Source organism: Eptatretus burgeri, chromosome 9 (genome assembly GCF_056783735.1).
Source record: "Eptatretus burgeri isolate ZD-2024b chromosome 9, Ebu_testis_v1, whole genome shotgun sequence".
Lineage (NCBI taxonomy): Eukaryota > Metazoa > Chordata > Myxini > Myxiniformes > Myxinidae > Eptatretus > Eptatretus burgeri.
Window position 1 is genome coordinate 84,670,370 of NC_140969.1, and position 21,730 is coordinate 84,692,099.

Sequence of the window (21,730 nt, forward strand, 5' to 3'; positions counted from 1 at the left end):
CTGGACCTTGACCCAAACAACTGGAGAAATTGCTGGATGGTACCCATAACCCGATTGCTTCGTAACGTTATGAACATTTCTTGGCAAGACCACATCACCAACAAGGATCTCTATGGTTCTTTGCCCCACATCTCTCTAATTGCGAGGGAATGCTGCCTTCGTCTTGCAGGTCATGTGATGCGATATGAAGAACTTGCAAAGAAAGTTCGATTCTGGAGGCCTGAGGAACCCCGGAGAAGGGGTCGTCTCCTCACAACCCTTCGAGACGTCATTGAGGACACCAACTTGAGTGATGTTGATTTAGTCATTGCTTTGTCACATTGAGAATCCTGAAAAAATCTCGTCATGTCACTATGATAAGTGGATGCTAAAAAAAACATGAGTATGAAGTGATGATTATCACAGATTCAAGACTCTTCACCTTGACTTGCACTTGCAAAGCATTTAATGCCTTTATCAATGCTTAAAGATCACGACTTGAAAATCAAATCTTTAAAAAACCTGTTAACAACTGCCCACCTTTGTGCTCATTTTCTGTTGATAAATTATAATTGGTAATGTCTATCTGTTTGATTCTCCTGTATTTGCCTTCTCCAGGTCGATGGAGTTTCTGATTTTGGTATTTTATCCGAAAGCATGCCTTTTGTTTGTGACACCACACTTGGGAACACTGCAGGTAAGCTCATTAAAGTCTGTGAACAAGTGACCATTCAAATGTAACCTTTCCACTATGTATTCCTTTAAGCAAGTGATCATAGAGTGCTTGCTTATGAATAGAACAAAGTCCCAAATATCAATTTCTTTCACATTGGCTTTTTGTTCATGTCCAAAGGTATACAGATAACAGAGGTTTACACATCAAATAAAAGTGTCAGAAAGGATGGTGATTTTCAGACGCAGATATAACGAGGTGGACCTCATCTATCTAAACATCATTGCAACACGTATCTAATATCACATTTTAATTACTTCTACACTTATTCTGAAAACTCATTAAGGAAATAACTATGCTATGTAAAGCATTTATTAACCCCTAAGAGTCATATCAACAACACAACCCCCCTGTTCCTCCTTTAGACTCTCCGAGTCTGCTCCCAGGAGAGGGAGAAACACTGGGAATGACTCCACGATTATACAAGACTACTCCCCACCCTAGTCTGAAATCCCTCATGTACAACAAATCAGAACAGTGTTCAAGCTCTAGTCTAATGCGTCGCTCCAGCAATCCTACGCATGCAAGTGCCAAACATGCAACTAACTCATGTAGCAATTAATCCGGATGAAATTTAAACGTGTGATTGGGAAAAGAGGTGGATGTACGCAGAGGGCCTCTTCTTCTTTCTTGGTCTTTTTGAAGTCTATGAAGTTCTGGTCCCCCCATGCCTTGTATCAGACCACTCCTCCAACACTGTCTATTGGGACACTGGGTTCCCGCACAAGTGTCCTTGGTGTCCGCAAGGCCTTTAAACACCTTGCTATTGAGCGACTTTCACCACTTGACCACAGTGATTTTAAAGCAAAATACATTGTGTATTATTATTAGTAGTAGTATTAGTATTAAGAGCCCATCCTTTTTGGACGGGAGGAAGCAGGACATGGAGCTCCGCTGCAAAACTCTTCCTTCCGTCCGTGATGACGTGCTGTTTGCTAGTCCTTTTAAATTATTACTCCCAACTTTCAGATTTTGCATCTGCTGCATATGATCAAGATGCTGAATGTTCTCTTTCAAAGACGAACTCAATAAGTGACAAAGAGGTAAGTGATGGTCAAGCAATGAAATAATTTGTCAAAACTCTGACGATTTTTTTTCTTCTTCGTAAATTGTCTCATGAAAGTACCACTCAGAAACTTCAAGGATTATTTTTTTTTTAACTTTACTCCCCCATCCCACCACTCCTCATTTTCCAGGGCATTCAAAGTTTGGAAGTGTTGATGCAGAAGCTTTTTAGAGACCTTCGCTTACATGTGTCGGACTTTGAACTGAAACGTAAATCTCCGGCATGTTTGACTGAGGTTTGTCAAGTTGGGCTCAGAATGTTGCTTTTCACATTCTTATGGCTTTTCCTGGCATTTGGATACAAAGCTTAAATCTGCATTTGTAATTCATTTTCTAGAGTAGAAATACTCGGTGTTTATTTTTTAATTTTTTTGGTGAAGACATGTTTGTTGATAACCCTGGGTAAAAGCTCTGCATTGGGCTCAACTTCAAGTGATGGAAGCATTGTACAAGTGTGCGGAAAATTTAAACCAACCATAAGGCTCTTACTGGTAAGGCAAGCATTTTGCCTCTTGTTACCTCCACCACCCGAAGGTGGACAGAGGTTATGTTTTCATCCCTGTCTGTCTGTCTGTCTCTGTGAGCAGGATATCTCAAAAAATTATGGATGTATTCGGACGAAACTTGGTGGACAGGTTTGGGTGCGTGACGAGGAGAATTGATTAAAAACTGTAGTATCCGGATCTTCACCAGATTCTAAAGTGATTCTTCACCATAGGGAGATGGGGCCAAAACAATTTATAGCATGATGTATCAAAAACTTATGGACGGATTCGGATGAAACTTGGTGGATAGGTTGGGTGTGTGCCAAGTACGATTTGGTGAGCTTTTTGTGAAGATCCAGATCTGAAATTTTTTTTAATTTTTACGAGATTCTTCACCATTGGGAGATGGGTCAAAAATGATTATATTGCACTATATTTCAAAAAGTTGTGGGCAGTTTATGACAAAACTTAGGAGACCAGTTGGGTACGTGTCAAGAACAAGCCGATTAGATTTTTGTTGAGGTCCGGATTCAGATTTGGCCGATCTGTGGGACACAAAACGTAAACTGTTTAGCCTGGTGGAGGTATGCATTCTGCCGAGTGCCATTCTCGTTGTTCCATTTGTTGTTTGTTTCTGGTTTCTAAAACCTGATGTTTTATTATCTTTTTCGAATAAAAATGTTCTTTCAAACACAGAATGAAACAGGGAAGTGTGCATTTTTGACAATGGTCAACTGCTTGCTGCTCTGTCTGTAATATGTGTCTTCATATTCTGTGTTGCAGCAAACCAAAAATTCAGAGCAGATCCAAGGGGTCACAGGAAGTCTACTAAAGTCTCACCTTCCTGGCAGACAGTGCTACGCTCATCAACTCTTTATCGATAACCTCGCTCAAAATTTTACCAAGTAGGTGGAGGGTTGTATTGTTGGAAGGGGTGTGATAAACTACTTGAAATGTGTTTTCCATTTGAAAGTTTATTTCCAGTAACTTGTGTTCAAAACATGAGATGGAATCGGTTTGTTAGCCAGAAATTGACATCAGAGTGCTGCAATTTCATCAGCCACCCAGCCTCCTCCCCCACGACTCGACCCTCTCCGCCCCCATGACCCGACCCTTTCCACCCCCGCGACCAAGCTCACTCCCCTCATCCCCCCCCCACCCAATGGAATTGCCCTCTCCAGATAGTCTACTCTCGAGCAAGGTGCATTTACATTTAATTTACATCATACCGCTCCAGGTTAAAGGTCAAGATAAAATGGCAGTTTGAAAGAAAAGAAAAAAAACTGTCAAGAGCAAGCTGCAATCTTATATATTATTTCCGAGTTTGTGGTTTCGTGTCGCGCTATCTTCGACTTTGTTCTGCGCTCGAGTAACGTGATATTCGGCTTACATTATCTCAAAGACCATATGAGGTGCATGGTACAAAAAAAAGTAAATAAAATGGTTCTGAAACGGTGAAATCATATTCCACTTACTGCATTAAAGTAAAATTACTACTGATACTCTGCATCAGTTCCTTTCTCAAACACACCCACCCCAACATGTCGTGCAGAGCGCGGGTTATGCTAGTTACATTTAATTTTGAGTGGTGGTCTGAAAAAAAACGTGCGTTTTGGTCATCGCTTAACATTGCCAACATGGAATCTCAAAGACCACTTGGCTTTCCATGATGTTCTTGCATCATAATAGTGTTATGGGAGGTGGTGCTCATTGCTGTGCAATGGAAGGATGAAGAAGAAGATGTCCCGTTAAAGCATGGATGGGGCTATCCAAATATAAATACTAACGTTATAACTATCTCGGGAACCTACATGCTTGGATGTGCACTCACCCTAGGGAGGGGGGGGGGGTGGGGAACGGCTGGTTCGCAGAAGTGTGTGTGTGTGTGTGTGTGTGTGTGTGTGTGTGTGTGTGTGTGTGTGTGTGTGTGTGTGTGTGTGTGTGTGTGTGTGTGTGTGTGTGTGTGTGTGTGTTCATAAAGCATAACATATTCTGTCTGCTAACTCCCCTACCCCCACCCCTCTCCTCTCTCTCGCTCAGTCTTTGTCCCATCCCATCCATGTCTGGACAGGAGTATGTCTCCGGACTTGTCTCGGCGGGAGTTTGTCTCTGGACTTGTCATTATTTTGTCATTATTGTCTGGACTAGAAAATGGATTTCAGACATTATTTTGTTTCCATTTTTACTGCCATTCGATGCAGAATGTTTTGATGAAACTGTATGAATCGCAATGAACCCTCCACCGCATGTCTGCCTTCCTTCCCTTGCTCTCACCTCACACTGTCTTCCCTTCCCCCACCCCTCCTGCTCCCCCTCCCTCTTCTCTCTCTCTTCCCCTCCACTTCTTCAATCTCCCTGGTCTCTCTCCTCTCTCCTCTCTCCTCTCTCTCCTCTCTCTCTCTCCCCTCTCCTCTCTCTCCCTCTCTCTCCCCTCTCCTCTCTCTCCTCTCTCTTCTCTCTCTCCTCTCTCTCTCCCCTCTCTCTCCCCTCTCCCCTCTCCTCTCTCTCCTCTCTCCCCTCTCCCCTCTCCCTCTCTCCTCTCCCTCTCTCCTCTCTCCTCTCTCCTCTCTCCTCTCCCTCTCTCCTCTCTCCTCCTCTCTCCTCTCTCCTCTCTCCTCTCTCCTCTCTCCTCTCTCCTCTCTCCTCTCTCCTCTCCCCTCTCCCCTCTCCCCTCTCTCCCTCTCTCCTCTCTCCTCTCTCCTCTCTCCTCTCTCCTCTCTCCTCTCTCCTCTCTCCTCTCTCCTCTCTCCTCTCTCCTCTCTCCTCTCTCCTCTCTCCTCTCTCCTCTCTCCTCTCTCCTCTCTCCTCTCTCCTCTCTCCTCTCTCCTCTCTCCTCTCTCCTCTTTTTCTCCCTCCCCCCTTAGCATTACCATCAGCGGAGCAGCAGGTGGTATTTGCTTGTAGTGTAATAAAAATGCTTCCGTCAGAACTGCCACGTCAAGCTCCAAGTCCAGCCAAAATGGATCTTTAGGTTTAAACGGACATGATAGTTTTCCAAGTAAATCGATTATTAGCTTTTCCCATCCATGGCAAGTTGGAGGTGATGAAAAACGAGTTGGTAGGAATGGAATGCGGGTTATTATTTTATTTACACTGAACAAAAATATAAACGCACCAAGCGATTGTTACTATTTTACCTCGAACTCATTAATACTAAATCTTCACAACAATTTGGTTATCGAATCCATGACAATTGAGCATTAAATTTCAAAGAGTTCCTTGAGAATTCTGGCGACAGTTTGCGCTACAACAGCCGACACAACCGAGGTGTTACTGTCAGAGTTCACACAGTCAGTAGCGGGTGTGTCCACCGTTGGCGTCGCGCAGAGCGGTGCATCTCCGGCGCATGGACATCACCAGATTATCGCCTGCGCCTGTTATGCAGCCCGACAGTCTCATCGGCAGTCCTCGTGGCTGGTCGGAGTTGATCCCGGAGATGTTGCAGCCTCATGTGACGATCCTGACCGGCGGTGGTCACACGTGGTCGCCGGGCATGTGGGCGGTTCACGGTGCTTCCAGTCTCTCTGAGGCGCGTTCTCAGGCGGCTAATGGTGGAGTGGTGGACATTGAAGTGTGCTGCAACGGCCCGTACTGACATCCCAGCATTCAGCATGCTAATGGCGCACTCCCTCAAGATTTGTGACATCTGTGGCATGTTGAGATTTGGCACCAGTCCACATTTTGGGGAGGCCTTTTATAGGGCAAGCTATAGGGAGTGTTTGTGTCCTGGTCACGCTCACTGACCATCACTCTGTCAAGCCCCATGGTGCTCATGGGAAGGATTACTCAATGTGTGAGTCCACACACTCAGAGTGGTCAATTTCAATGGGAACATCTGTCTTGAGCAAAACAAAGGAACCATTGCTCAAACATATCATCGGTTTGACCATTTTCCCATAATGGCAATCTTGACTTAGATATTTAGGTTGGTGCGTTTATATTTTTGTTCAGTATATTTATTTTTGCAAATGTGGTAAAAAAAAAAAAAGTTTTGAGATGTTGTCAGCATGACAAAATACACCAGAATACCGAGATAATCGTTTATTGAGGAGGTGGTCTTCCAACTGTTCAGAAGTCGTGTCGAATGTTTACTTACCATTACAGTCCAAGTATAGACTCATCTCAACGATCATGAAGCACCAAATGAGCAGAGATCAATCAAACTGACGTGGCCAGGACCTGACAGACGATCTTCATTTCATGTGACTGCACTCGGCATTGTATTCACCATAGGCTTTCTTGGCCTTTCTGACGAGATCTCTCAGAGGATCAAACTTATAACCCGGGGTTTTTCATAAGGAGTTGGTTTTGCATGTGAGGAGGGCTGGTGAGCTCATCACCCACATAAATGGGAAGAACCCATACTTCACAAAACGGATGGTCTGTAAAATTATCCAGACGGGCTTTTTTTTTTCCACTTAACACACTCCTTAATCTTTGTTCGTGTAAATAAATCGACTTTTCCATTTTCTCTTTAATGGAAAGACAAGGTGGCAATATTAAAGCTTTTGGAGTTTCCAAAACTTGCACTGTTATATTCCTGTTTTGTGGCAGGTTTGAAACTTCAATCGCAAAGCATGATGTCATGCTATCGAGATTGAATGGAAGGCTAACAGAAAGACAGGTGAGCCAGTCAGCTGGTGGAGCTCACAAAGGTCACTGGTAAACTTTTTCACTGAGACACGTGAGATGAGATTTTAAATTTCATGAGATATTAATGATATATCTGATGGATATTTTTTTTTGGGGGGGGTGGGGTGGTTGTTGTTGCATTATGTGTGTGCATTGAAATCCAGGGATGTGTGTAAATGATTACATGAGGGTTGTAAGTGAGAAATGATTTTTGTCACGGCAGGTTACAAGACTGAGCGATGAATTGCCAGTCGCTATGAGTGGCTTGTATCGGAAAGCTGAGGGGGCATACGCTGCTTTGCACAAACACTATCTCGCTGAATTGCGTATGGAGCAACAGGTGCGTGTTGGGCAGTCGATAAAAAGCAGAGAGATTGGTTTTTCCCATGAGAATAGTTAAAAATGAGGCTGCGTTGGTGAGTTTGCATTGTTTAAGGTTAAGTTGAGCCTGTTGTTCAGAGCCCCAAAACATAAAATTGCCCATCAATAAGAACGGATGACGTTTCTATGGCTGACAGTCTACATGTCGGAAAGTAAGTTGGGAAGAATGAGTTTTCTTGGAGTTTTGGAGAATCCAGGGTGAGGGAGTTTGGGGAAGATAAAAGGAGACTATCGGAATGTTGCGTTGGCTGTGACGAGTGGAAGGGGGAGGGAAATGAGATTGGGGAAGTGAGTCTACAAAATGGCTGCATAACTGACTGTGTCGTTTTGTTTTCTTCACCTTTTGGGAGCTAATACAGAAAGGGCTCTTGAGTGAAGGACAAAACCAAAAGGTCTCCTTGAGGGCTTCAGAAGCTTAATTAACACTGATTTTGTTCAGGGTTTTGTTGTTCGTTAGTTTCATGGTATGCATCTGAATCGCTTAAATTGTTTCACTGAGCTATCCTGCCAATGGAATGTGTCGATTGAAATAAATTAATTGGCAATAAACACAAACTTAACATGATATTTGATCTCTATAGTTTTGAGAGGTCTTTCAAATGTCGATCTGAAAGGCACTGATTTGTGAGGTGCCTTGCGTTTTCAAATCCTCTTGTCAAAAACAGCTCGGTGGAATCCAAAATATAATCAAATCCATTTGTAATTTTAATCCTTTTCAACCTGTATTTAGGCCTTTAATGCCAAAGTTTTATTTTTCCCTCTTTTCAAATGCATGCCCTCGTCACCCTGGTTTCTAAGAACAACCCATTTGCACAATGATGCGGTGGACTGGTGCACTAACCATTGTTCGGGGCTGTTGTCTGGCCGGCAGGTGGAGCTGGAAGATTTGCAGAAGAAAAGTGCAACAGCAAACAAACTGATATGTGACCTGCAAAGGGCAATGGAACCCCTGCGAATGGGTGCGTTTGTCTGTTACAATTTACCATCTAATCAACATGTAATGGACACTTCCGCATGCATAAAACAGCAGTGTGTGAAGGAATGTTGTATTCAAAGTGCAAGGTCATGGTATAGTGAGAACACACAACTGAACAACGAGAACACCATTAAAAGCGGCGAAACACTCAAATGGCAGTGTAGACGGACACAACAGAGAGACACTTGGAGGAAGAAGAATGGGTGAGGGAAAGAGAGAGAGAGTAAGGGGTGGGGTAGGAGGACACAGGATGAACAAGCTGGATATAAGCTGCAATGCATCAAGAAGGGAAATGAAAGAACTGGAAGTGGAAATGGGAAATAAAACAGGAATGAGGCAAAAACTAAAGGTGGAGGGAGAGAAGAGAAAATTTTTTTTTTACCTGAAAAGGATGGGGTGAGTGAGCATCAGGGTACAAAATGTAAATCTTGTGTGGGTGGGGAGTGACTTGAGGAGGAGGTTAACAGCCATCTTGAAACCCTGGAGGAAAGAATGAGATTTAATATACTGTGGAAGTTGGTTCCATAGGTGGGGTAAAAAGAACGCATGCATAGGGGAGAGCAGTGAGCCTGGATTTTGGGAGGTTCACGAGAAGTAGATTAATGGCAGAATATATGCATCCTGCAGAATCCAGGCAGGCAGGTGGGTGGTGGGGGGGGGAGAGACTTGTCCATCTCTCTCCCGTTCCGTTTGTCTCCATCTGTCTCTCCTGCTCCATCTTGGCCGAGGCATGTTCTGTCTGTATGTCATGCGACGTCATTATGTCTGTGATGTCATTACGCTGTATGACAGCCAGGGTTGGCATCATGGGGGGGGGCATTCGCGGGCCATGCCCCCCAAATGAGTTGTGACCACCCACCCACCCGCAGGCCAAGCCTTTGGCGCCAAACTTTGGTGTGTGTGTGTGTGTGTGTGTGTGTGTGTGTGTGTGTGTGTGTGTGTGTGTGTGTGTGTGTGTGTGTGTGTGTGTGTGTGTGTGTGTGTTTGTGTGTTTGTGTGTTTGTGTGTTTGTGTGTTTGTGTGTTTGTGTGTTTGTGTGTTTGTGTGTTTGTGTGTTTGTGTGTTTGTGTGTTTGTGTGTTTGTGTGTTTGTGTGTTTGTGTGTTTGTGTGTGTTTGTGACTTTGCAGCATGTTTTTAAATTGGAACTGGTTTGGAGTGTTACTTGTTGACTGCAAACTCTTATTATCAAGCATTTACATCATGGATTGAGTTCTTGAACGGCAGTTTGTGCCCCCCCCCCCCCCGATTCGATTTGTTCTGATGACGGCTCATTCCAACATTCCCTCATTTTTGTTTTCATTCCATTTCAAGCCTAACACATCGTCAAACCTGTCATATTCACAATCGCTATGCATGCCCTACCTTTGCGTTTTCCATTCAGTGTGAAATGCATACAAAGCGATTGTTCAAATGATCATTAAATATCGAATCGATAGGCGTCCCAGGCCTTCCAACGACAAAGTACTTGTAGGCAAATAATACTGTACTAATGTTAGTTATTAAAATGGTGTATTGTTTAAGAACCCACTTCTGATGACTAATGTTATCTCCCATGGCTAACAAGGACACTTATCGTTGCAGTTTCCACAGGTGCAGCCGTAACTAATTCACCTACATTTCATAATAATATATAGTTTTCATCATAATAACGCAACATTAATTATAAATCGCCCTGCAATAACGTGTTAATACTGTACTAACGTTCATTATTAAAGTGGTGTATTACTTCAACCAGAGAGTTGGTGTCAAAGCCACCCAATGCTTACCTGTTTATACATTTATCGTTTTTAAAAGACTAGTCTAATAATATTTTTTATAAAGCATTGCAGTGGAGTCTGATCCAAATAATTTTAAAGCAATATATGTATTTTTGGTTCATAAAAAAATATTTTCACAAAAAAATGTGACCACTATATTCGTTATTGTGTGTCTATTTGGCTGTCTGTCTGTCTGTCTGTCTGTCTGTCCCGAGCATAGCTCCGTGGGTTTTGATCCGATCCTGATGAAATTTTGGTGGGAGGTTTATATCATGATCTCGTTGTGTTTTCCTGAAAATGGGCGTGGTGCGCCCATTATGGGCGGAGCCACGCGCCACAGATGCCAACCCTCCCGATTTCATCGGGAGGCTTCCGAAAATTCACCCAAACTCCCGCCCTTACGATCACTATCCTTATCCTCCCGAAATTTTGATATTTTTGCACTGTTCACTAATCAGAATGTACTAGTATGAGAATTGAATGAAAAGCATCGTCTGCTACGTATAGCATGTGGTAACTCCATAACGTTCGCTGCTACCAAATTGTACGTAAAAAATTGCAAATTCAAATGAGGAGCAGCGAAACATTGGGTCTGGATCTCGCTTATGCGATCATGCACTGAGATTTAGTGCATGCGGTATGTGTGCAATACAGTGCATGCGGTATGTATGCACAGTGTATATGCATGCGATACGCTCACTGCATGCAGCTGGGCCCCGTACCAGCCCGGCGGTCGCGACCACCGTGCGGTGTTTAACAGCCGCTAGAGTTCTACGAGTCGCGCTGCAGCTGTGGAACATCGACTTCGAAGTTACCGATGCTTCAAGCCCTCGATGTTGATTACGAAATGGCAGAAAAGAAGCTTACGAAGACCAAGAAATGGTCTCAGAAGTACAAGACCGAATACAGTCTCCAATACCCGTGTATTCGAAAGTCTGAAAGAGGAATTCATCATGCGTATTGTACAGTATGCAGCGTTGATATTTCAGTTGAGCACGGAGGTCGCGATGATATTCGGAAGCACGTTGGAAGCAAACGGCACACAGACATTGCAAAGGAGAGATCTTCGAGCACGAGTACCGGTACACTTCTGAATTATTTCACCAAACAAGGGACAAGCGAGGAAGAGGATGTTACCCGAGCGGAACTTCTCTTTAGTGGATTTATTGTGGAACATAACTTGCCCATATCAGTCTCAGATCATGCTGGACCTCTATTTCAAAAGATGTTTCCAGATTCAAAAGTTGCTTCAAAGTATGGATGTGCAAGAACAAAAACTTCAGCAATAATTGGTGAGTTGTCAAATGTTACTGCTTCATCTATTGCCGATATTGCTAGACTAGCTCCATTTAGCCTAGCTACAGACGGTAGCAATGACAGTGGTGAGGCCCAGCTATATCCTGTCCTGATTTCGTACTATGACAACAGTGCTGGGATTGTGAAGCAAGGTTTGCTAAGTTTGCCTGCGTGCAAACAAGATTCCACTGGAGAAAACATTTTCAAACTGCTTGATCATGAGTTCAGTGACAGGAAAATTCCGTGGGGAAATTGTGTTTCCTTTTGTGCTGACAATGCCTCTGTCATGGTGGGCAAGCACAAAGGAGTCGCTGCTTATATCCACAAACAAAATCCAGAGTGCTACATCATGGGATGCCCTTGCCATATGATGCACAATACGGCCAAGAAGGCGGCTCAGGCCTTACCCATTGAATTAGATGACTTTCTCATCGATATTTACTACTACTTGGACAAAAGTAGTAAACGCGTCAAAGGAGTGAAAGCACTGCAAGAACTCTGTGATGCCCCAACACACAAGATTCTGAAGCATGTCGCAACAAGGTGGCTGTCCCTTGGTCAGTGCCTAGACAGGCTGATTGAACAGTGGGAGCCACTTCGCCTCTTCTTCAAAGAAGAAGTACGAAGAAAAATGCAACCAACTGTAGCCAAGACTCTAACAACGAGCAAGAAGGACGGCACTGTATCTACTGCCAGTACTGGCACTGCAGGATCAAGCACTAGTGGAGCAGCATTCACCACTACCACTGCAGTATCTGCTGCGAAGAAGACAGCAGGGACAGCACCAAAACCAATGCTGAGAGCAGGTAGCATCACCGGCCCTTCATCACGTTCATCTACAAAGCAGATCCCTTCAGAGTCGAGAAAGACTGTGATAGTCCCATCTACAGGCAAAGAAGGACCCAAGTTAAGTTCTGCTTTTGCCAAATCACTTGATAGAAGCTCAGCAAAACCTTCGAATCAGAGGTCTTCTTCCTTGGCTGCACCTACCTCAAGCTCTCTCCTCAAACGTAAAATTGGATCTGGTACTACGAGTCTGACCTCTTCTGCTGGCAGTAAACGCAAGTGTGATCGCCCTGCGGCTAAGTGTACTACGAGTTCTACAACTAAAAGCGCATCTTCCTCAAACACTGTGCAGGAATCTAGAGAAAAACGTGTCAACAGGATGTTCTTGTCTCTACAAACAAAACTCTATTGTTTCTTCCTTCGATATGCTAACAAGCTTTTTGAGAAGGGGAATCTTCTGCTCCAAAGAGACGAACCCTGTATTCATCTCCTGCACGGAGAATTGAATGGTCTTCTGAAAGATATCTTCGTACGGTTTTTGAAACCATCGGTGTCATCGGTTGCTCTGGTAAATGTACCCTTCTCTGACAGAAATCAGAAGAAGAATTATGAGGACCTCATGATTGGGAACGATGCCAAACTGTATATAAGGGAACAAAGGAGTCTCAAGAAATCCACCTTCACTCTGAGTGAGTCAGACATCCAAGGTTTCTTCAGTGCAGTTCGCTCATATTATGTGAAAGCCTGCAATTACATCTTCAAAACCTGGCCGCTAGATGATGAATTAGCCAAGCATGCTCAGGTGCTGGATGTTAAGCTACACCAAGAAGTGGGGTTTGACTGTGTGGAGTTTTTCATCAAGAAATTCCCCTGTCTGTTCAGTGGCGGTGATAGTGACATAGACAGTCTTGAGAGTGAATTCGCTCACTACCAGGCAGACGCCTCCATAGCTACAATTGCTACTGAGACAGTGAGAGTGGATGAGCAGTGGCATCGGATTTCACAGCTCACAGATCCCTGCACTGGTGCCAAGAAGTATCCTAATTTGAGCAAAGTGATGAAGGGAATCTTGGTCATTCCTCATTCGAACGCATCATGTGAGCGGGCACTCAGTCTTGTACGGAAGAATCATACTGAATTTCGTCCCAATTTGAGTGTCAAAACCCTGGAAGCTCTCTTAATTGAAAAACTAGCTCATAGCACCCCTTGCTACCAGAGAGAATACAGCAAAGACATAATCAGAAGGGCTAAAAGAGCCACACAGCTGTCACTCAGCAAAGCTGCCATGGAAAAAGCAAGCAGCAGTAGTACCAGCCAGTAAGGTAAGAAAAATATTGCTTCTTTTGTGCTTTTTGTTAATCTTTGATTGTCCCCTAACTTACTAATATTAACATACATGTAACATTAAAAAGTGCACAATTTTCCCCTTTTTTTGTTCAAAAAGTGGGAATTCTTAACATGTTAAATGCTCCAAAATAGGGCTCAGAGGGCACTAGAGAGCGTCTAGAACCCCAGAGCTTCCAGGGCCCTAAGGCGGGCCCTGGAACCCGCCGCAAGGGTCGAGCGCTCCGCGCTCGAGATGTGCGCTCAGCGCACATTATTTGGTGTCGGTTGCAAATCCTCCCTAATTCTGATTTCCAAAAGTTGGCATCTCTGCACGCCCAGAAAACGTGTTTTTAGGGGGTAGCCGATTTCAATTTGCATCTTCTCCTTGGGGTTTTGTCGAATCTGACGGGTTTCGGTATTTGGTTAACCCAATGGCACCTGCATAGCCCCACAGAGCTCGATTTTTTTTTTTTTTTTTTTTTTCATTTTCGTCCCAAGGTCAAGGCCACAAGGTCACGAACTTAGAAAATTGCGAATTGTTTTTTTTAGGGGGTAGCCGATTTCAATTTGCATCTTCTCCTTGGGGTTTTGTCGAATCTGACGGCTTTCAGTATTTGGTTAGCCCAATGGCACCTGCATAGCCCCACGGAGCTCGTTTTTTTTTTATTTTTTTTTTTTCATTTTCGTCCCAAGGTCAAGGTCACGAACTTAGAAAATTGCGATTTTGACATAAAAAAAATTTCTTCTCCGAGGGGTTTGTCGAATCTGGCAGGGGTTTCGGTATTTGGTTAGCCCAATGGCACCTGCATAGCCCCACAGAGCTCGGTTTTTTTTTTTTTCCATTTTCGTCCCAAGGTCAAGGCCACAAAGTCACGAACTTAGAAAATTGCGAATTTTTTTTTTAGGGGGTAGCCGATTTCAATTTGCATCTTCTCCTCAGGGGTTTGTCAAATCTGGCAGGGGTTTCGGTATTTGGTTAGCCCAATGGCACCTGCATAGCCCCACGGAGCTCGACTTTTCATTTTAGTCCCAAGGTCAAGGTCACAAGGTCATGAACTTAGAAAATTTCGAATTTTGACATAAAAATCAGACGACCGCCCAAACTTTGAGAGCGAGGATGACAATATATTTTTATGCATAATCTTGAGGTCATTACCCACCTAAGGTCTTGAAACAATTTCTCTCTATCTCGAACACCTTGCCCGTGGCGTCCCCTTCAAGTTTGTTTTTACGCTGATTTCATAAAAGTATGGATAATCCGAGGAGTGTGAAATGCTATATAGCCTATATGATGTTATATTGTTCCTGGAATGTTCCAGAGGAAGTTTTGCACCAAAGGTCATAATCCTTGACCTTTGACCTTTAAAGTTCACAAAGGTCAAATTTTCAAAGTTGTGGGAATCAAACCGGGTTTTCGACCTTCTTCGACGAACTAACTCCATTAAGCTATAGCACGTATCCTGTTTCCTTATTTTAATGTCCACAACATTGTTTTGTGACCTTTAAAGGTTATGCAAAGGTCAAATTTTTAAAGTTGTTGAACGAAACCGGGTTTTCGACATTTTGCATCTAATAACCTGTCACTCGTACCACATCATGTTGATCATTTTTATAACTTGGTCAAACATTATCACATTGTCTCATCCTTGACTTCTGAAACGATCTACATCGTCAAATACCGCTCGTGAACCTTCGTCGTCTTCAGACTTGTTGTATATTGTAATCAGTAAACAATAGTGTGCTAGATAAAAACATTAAAGGAAATAACTTGCACCAAAAACTTTAAAATTTTCACACTCACGCTGACCCTGACGCTCACGCCGGGGGTATTGCTATTGCTCTCTGTTCTTTGAAAAGGCGAGCTAAAAATCACTTTTGGTAATCAATTTGTTTCATTACTAAAGCAGTGTATTATTTCAAGAAACACTTTTGGTAACTTATTCATATATGTTTCTTAATTGTTGCGTGATGATTAGTTACACTGTATATTGCTTATTCCCTTTGTCCTGACAGCAGAGTTACTGGCACGACTGCAGATGACAGCTAAGTAGTATATTACTTAAGATCCATTTTTTCCTATTGAGTTCTTATTATTCGTTTGTTAAACTCATTATACAACCCCGAAAAATGCCAAAAAGAGTAACGAAGACTTTTGTTGATCACGATGTTGCTGAACAACACCATTGTGATTTGTCAGGACAACGTCAGCAATGGCGCCGTGCCAATTTGAGCACAGTGAGTGGGCAATTTGTGAATGATGCCAATGCAGCTCAACATCGGCAAGCGCGTGCTGCTATGTCTCCATCTCGCCAGCAATCTGTGCGTACCGCTGATGCAGCTCAACACCAGCTTTGTAAAAATTGGTGTCAAAATGTGTCATGTGAGGCAATCAGGAATCTTTTGTAGCAACAATACCGCTCCTGTTCAATCTTTTCGTGTGGCATGGCGATACAATCTCGATGAAATCACTCTTTCTGATCTTGCTTATATGAGCATATCTGTGGTCTTATGGATCAATCATATGTGGCTTTGTGGAATCCTGCTTCCCACGAGTGCTTTTACACATGAACAGCTGTGCGTTGCAGCGAGTAGAGCAGGAAACCCACTCGATCTGTGCATCTTTGCCAACCAGAATAAATTCTGGATGAGGGAAGAGACTGAACATGATGCAGGCCAACGAACCCACAACGTTTGTCGTGATATCATAAAAACTCAGGGGCAGATCTCGAGTAACATTTGGAGGGTTAATAGCTCCCAAGAAAATGGTGTTTAAAAAAAAAACTTAAAATGGACTAATTTGGCTCGGAAAAAATACCTTTTTTTGGATACCTTGGAAAAAAAAATACCTTGGAAAAGCAGAAGCATTTGTTCATTATAACAAATGTAGGCTATACATAAATATTGAATTGCTAGGATCTTGCACCCTCTGCTCTTTCTGTGCTTTGTCTGCCTCAAGTTTCTTCAGGGTGCACGTGGTCCACCATCAACCTCCTGGTGAAACTCCCAAAATGCAGAATCACTGCTCACTTCCACTCATTTGTTCCTCTTCCCTCCCCCCCCACCTGTGGAACAAACTTCCACATTTTCTTCAATCACATTCTTCCCTCCAAATCTTCAAGACAACACCATCTCAGATCATCCCTCATCCAAAACCATGATCTTTTCTACTACTGTTATCCCCTCCCCACCTACTGCCAAGCCCACCTCCTTCTAAATTTCCATTTTTAGCTCACCTGGAACGTAGTTCCAGGGAGCTTATGGGATGATGCGTCTGTCCACAAATACTTGCAACTTTTTCTCTGAAACTACACAGACGATTTCAACGAAACTTTATGACAACGTTCATCACTGTGTATGTACTAAATTTTGTTCATGGCATTAAAAAAATCGGTCCCAAAGGGGATCTACGGGGGGGGGTGCCCCCCCCGTATTTGGTTTCTTCTCAGAAACTACACACGTTTCCGATGAAATTTGACGACAACCTTCATCACCCATGATGTACCAAAGTTTGTTGATGACATGAGAAAAATTGGGTCTAAGAGGGGATTGGGGGGGGGGTTGCTCTCAAAAACAAGTATTTGTTTTCTTTTCTGTATGTACTACAGCTTGTTCACACCATTAAATAATCAGGATCGAAGGGGTCTACATGGGGGTGCCTCCCAAATGAGGTATTTGGTTTCTTCTCAGAAAGAAACTACATACTGTAGACAATTCCGATGAAACTTCAGCACAACCTTTATCATCTGTGATGTACCAAAATTTGTTCACACCATTAAGAAAATCTGGGTCTAAGGGGGTCTACGGAGGACGTTAATGGGGGTGGGGGTTATCCCCCCTTCCTCCAAGAGGTATTTGCTTTCTTCTCGGAAACGACACAATTCCGATGAAACTTCATCACCCATAATTTACCAAAGTTTGTTCATAATATTGGAAGAATCAGGCCCTCGGGGTGTGTAATGGGGGGTTCTGGTCAGGTATCGGAGCATGCGCCAGAGCAGAGCATCTTTTTGGGGGGGGAGGGGAGCGGTTGCCCTCCAAAACGACCCACTCACTGTCAACAAATCATATGCACGTCATTTTTTTTTTCATGATCAAATCCAAGACGGCTGACTGGCGGCCATTTTGTTACTTTAATGTGTCCCCAACCATTTCTCTTCTCAGACATGCATTTACCGATGTTGTTCGAACTTGGCACATAGATGACAAATGATGGCTTCCATATGCACATCATTTTTCTTCGAGATCAGTTCCAAGATTGTCGATTGGTGGCCATTTTGTAACTTAAATGTGTCACCAACCATTTCTCAGACATGCATGGTCTGGTTTTGTTCAAACTTGGCATAACTACAGTACATGATGGCATACATGTACACCTCACCCTATTTTGCGATCTGATCAAAGATGGCTGACTGGTGGCCATTTTAGTTGCATAAATATAGGCTCTCCCTTTTACTCCGTACAGCAAAATTACTAATAAAGTGGGGGCAATGACATTTTATGTCTTTTTTTTTTTTTACTCATTTCTCCAAGGAGCCCTCTTTTATCCTTCAAGCCTGTTGATGTTTCCCCCTTCTTTCAACTGTTCCTTTTGTTCAGTTGTCTTTTATTAAAAAAAAAAATTGTATACAATGTCGAGGTTCTTGTAAGAATTGACATACAGAATGTATAACATGGGGAGCAGGAGACTATGGAGGTGGGAGAGGGAAGCACAAAACAGTGGCGAACAGAGACGTTAGGAGATCTGTGGAAGGGAGAGGGATGGGGCGGGGAACTCGGGGTAAACAAGATGGACACTACAGAGAATTTCAAGGAGGTGGGTTTTGGGTGGATTAGCAGGGGTCGAAAAGATCATAGTTTGGATGGGGGAAGATAAGAGATGGTGGTGAACAGCTGGTTTGAAGACCGTGGGGGGAAGAGTGGGATTGAAGAGAGTGTGGGAGTTTGTTCCAAAGGTGGGAAAATTTGAGGAATGAAAAGGTGAAGGTGAGCAGTGATTCTTCATGTTGGTAGTTTTACCAGAAGGGGGTTGATGGCGGGCCTTGAGCGGCCTGCAGCAATATTGGGGGGGGGGGGGACAGATCACAGACAGAGTGGTGGGAGGGGGGGAAGGCTGGAGAGAAAACTGTAGAAGACAGACCACCGACCTTCCTACAGTGAGAGAGTGAGAAACCCAAGGACTTGGCTTCATCACGGGAGATACCAATGATCCTAAATGCCTTGGTTTACACAGCGTGAAGCCAAGAAAAGTGGGAGGTGGGTGCAGTACTCAATCAGGCTGTGGATGAAAGCTTTGTTTGTGGTCAGGTGTGCCAAGGAAGGACTTTGCATGATGGAGGATGATGCCCAGTCGGCGACTGGCTTTGGAGGCCAGCTTGGAAATGTGGCTTTCCCAGGAAATATCATGGCAGATGGTGAGACCCAAAAGCTTGAATGAAAGGACTTATTCTCAAGAGGATTGTGAAGAAAGTCGATTGGGGGGGGAGGGAGGTTCTCGACGGTCCTTTCAGAGAGACGTAGTGAGAGTGGGATTTGTCAGGATTGAAAGACATGTTCCAAGTGTTGGACCAGCTTGTGATTTTATTCAGATCTGCAGAGAGTGTAGAGGCTGCTGCTTGTCGATCTGAGGGATGACGGATGGTATGGCAGAGGGTGGAGTCATCAGCAAAGAGATAGAGGATTTTCCAGAATGTCGGAGATATGGCATTGATTATTCAAACCCATAAAAAGAACAGGGCCCAGAACATTACCTTGAAGCACTCCATCCTGGACTGGAAGAAGGGATGAGAGAATTACATTAAGGGCCACATGATGACTGTGACAGGAGAGGATGTCTGCAAGCCATGAATGGAGATTGCCTTGGATACCATAAGAAGAGAGTTTGGTGAGCAGGGCGGCTTGCCAGACCGTATTGAAGGCACGTGATATGTTGAGGGAGACTGCTCTGATCTCATGTCTGGCAGTGAGGACCGTCATCCATTCTTGGAAAAGCATAAGCAGCATGTCCAGGGTAGAGTGACCTGGTCTGAATCAAAATTGATGATTGGAAATCAAGCCACTGGAGAAGAGGAAGGATTTAATGTTGGAAGTGATGGAGGATTCCTGGACCTTGCTGATGATTGGGAGAAGGCTGATTGATTTGTATTTGCAGCGATCTGCTTTTGCACCTTTTTTATGCAGAGCAGTAGTCTGCTGTTTTCCAAGCAGGTGTCAGATGACCTTGAGTGAATGAGATAGGGTGAGCAAGAGGAGCAGAGCAGGTTTTTATGACACATGGGCTGATGCCGTCTGAATTTTGGCATTCAGCCTTTTCACGTGTGGTGTCAGCTGTGCGGCCATTTGAGGTAAGGGAGGGAATGGAGGGACAACATACACCAGGTACAGACTTGACTAGGTGCCACGAGGATTTGGAGGAGGGAGAGAGGTTTAAGAGTTCAGACTTGAGATTAGAAAGATGTTGTTTCCTGGCTCTCCTGAGGGTAGACACGCACTTGTTCCGAGCTTTGTGAAAGGAACTGAGATTGCCTTCAGTTAGATTGACCTTCCATGAGGCGAAGGCAAGTTGTTTCAGAACAACTGCCTCGCCACGAGCTTCAGTGTACCATGGGTGTGAGTAAGGGTATGACAACTGAAGAAGAGATGGGATAAATTTGGGAGAGAGACAGACAGACAGACAGACAGAGGTGGGGAGAGGGAGGGAGAGAGAGGTGGTGTCGAGAGAGAAAGAGATAGGGGTGGTTGAGTGAGTGAGTGAGTGAGAGACAGAGAGAAAGACGAAGAGAAAATAAGAGGGAGAACATTTTTTTGAAAGAATTCCCAGGATGAGTTGTCTGAGCAAGTAGAAATGGGAGACCAGTCTCGAGGTTTAATATATGCTTGGAGACCCTGCCAGTCAGCTCGAGTGAAATCCCAGACTCGACGGCGCTGAGGTGGTTCTCTAATAACAGCCAGAGAGATGTCTACTTTGACAAGCATGTGGTCAGATGAATCGATTCAAGGGGAGGAAGTAAAGCAGATATTTTCAGGAAAATTGGTCAAAATCAAACCCAGAAGAGATAGAGTACCATTTGTTGAGATCTGGGTCGGAAGTTGACAGATTCTGTCAGTCCCAACGAGTTGCAGAATTCCTTTGCTGAAGTGCCATAGCAGGTGAGAGAGGTGCCCACACCCAGCCAACTGGCATGATGACAATTGAAGTCCACCACAGATGAGGAAGAGAGAGTTGGGATGAGAGGATATAAGTTGGTCCATGTTTTCAACGAGCAAGATGTAAATGGAATCATCACTGCTTAGTGGACGGTACAACACACATATAAACATGAGGTGGAAGTGGAGGGGAAGCCATAACCAGGGATATTCCTTGGAGGAGGGAAGGAGTAACCTGTCATACCGGAGGAGGGAGGGAGTAACCTGTCATACCGGAGGAGGGAGTAACTAGGGAGATTTACTATGGAGTCAGAGATGTCTTAAAGGAGGAAAGTTTCTGTCAAGCAGATTTTGTCTGGTTTGTCAGTGGCAACCCGAATGGAAAGATCTGTCAGGTTAGAACAAAGGCCCTGGATGTTTGGGGTCCACACTGTTAAAGAGGAGCGAGGGCAGGAGGCCCTGTGAGCAGGGGAGGGGTGGGGAGGGTAGGATGAGGGAGGATGGGGTAGGTAGGGAGAGTTGTTGACTGTGTGTGGGGGATTGCAGAAGACCTCAGGGAGGGGGCTGCTTGAGGAGGCGAGAAGCCTCAGTGATTGGATGAGGCACAGTGGGGAGTAATAAGAGAGGGCAGAGGGAAGTTGAAGATTGGACGAGGTGGAGGAATGAGTTGGAAGAGAGAGGGCAGGGGAAGCAGGCAGCTTTATGGATGTGAGTAGGGGGGGACTTTGAGAAAGGGGAGTGAGATGGGTGATTGGAGGTAGAAGGGTGAGTGGGGAGAGGTGAGGGGGGAGTTTTTGAGAAAGGTGAGAGAGAAGCTTGGAGGGGGAAGAGTGAAGGTTGCTTTGAGATGGAAGGGGGATAATGAATGCAGGCATGGCCAAGGGGCAGGAGGGTGAAGAGGGAAGAGGTGGGGAGAGGGGAAGGATGAGACTTGGTCGTGGTATGGTAAAGAAGGGAGTGGACGGGTGGGGGGGGCACAAGATTTGAGGTGTTGGGAAGAGGGGGAGGTGTGATGAGAGGAAAAAAAAGGGAATGTCTTGATCTGTTCATTGTGCTCGACCTTCCACGAGCCTTGACTTTGCTTTCACAATTAATAAATAAATAAAAAACCTGGAATCTTGTTTCCTGAAAACATTTGAACAGCGTATTAACTTGGAGAATCACAAATTG

The 21,730-nt window shown here is 44.3% G+C and overlaps 1 protein-coding gene across 1 annotated transcript in view; it reads left to right on the forward strand.

The window, feature by feature from the left end:
- Positions 1–21,730, forward strand: part of KNL1 (kinetochore scaffold 1) — a 126,249-nt gene that overhangs the window by 74,488 nt on the left and 30,031 nt on the right. Inside the window, 7 exon segments of the mRNA XM_085895882.1 lie at positions 598–676; positions 1,682–1,755; positions 1,909–2,013; positions 3,046–3,167; positions 6,817–6,886; positions 7,118–7,234; positions 8,147–8,234. Of these exon segments, the coding sequence (XP_085752008.1) occupies positions 598–676; positions 1,682–1,755; positions 1,909–2,013; positions 3,046–3,167; positions 6,817–6,886; positions 7,118–7,234; positions 8,147–8,234 (655 nt within the window).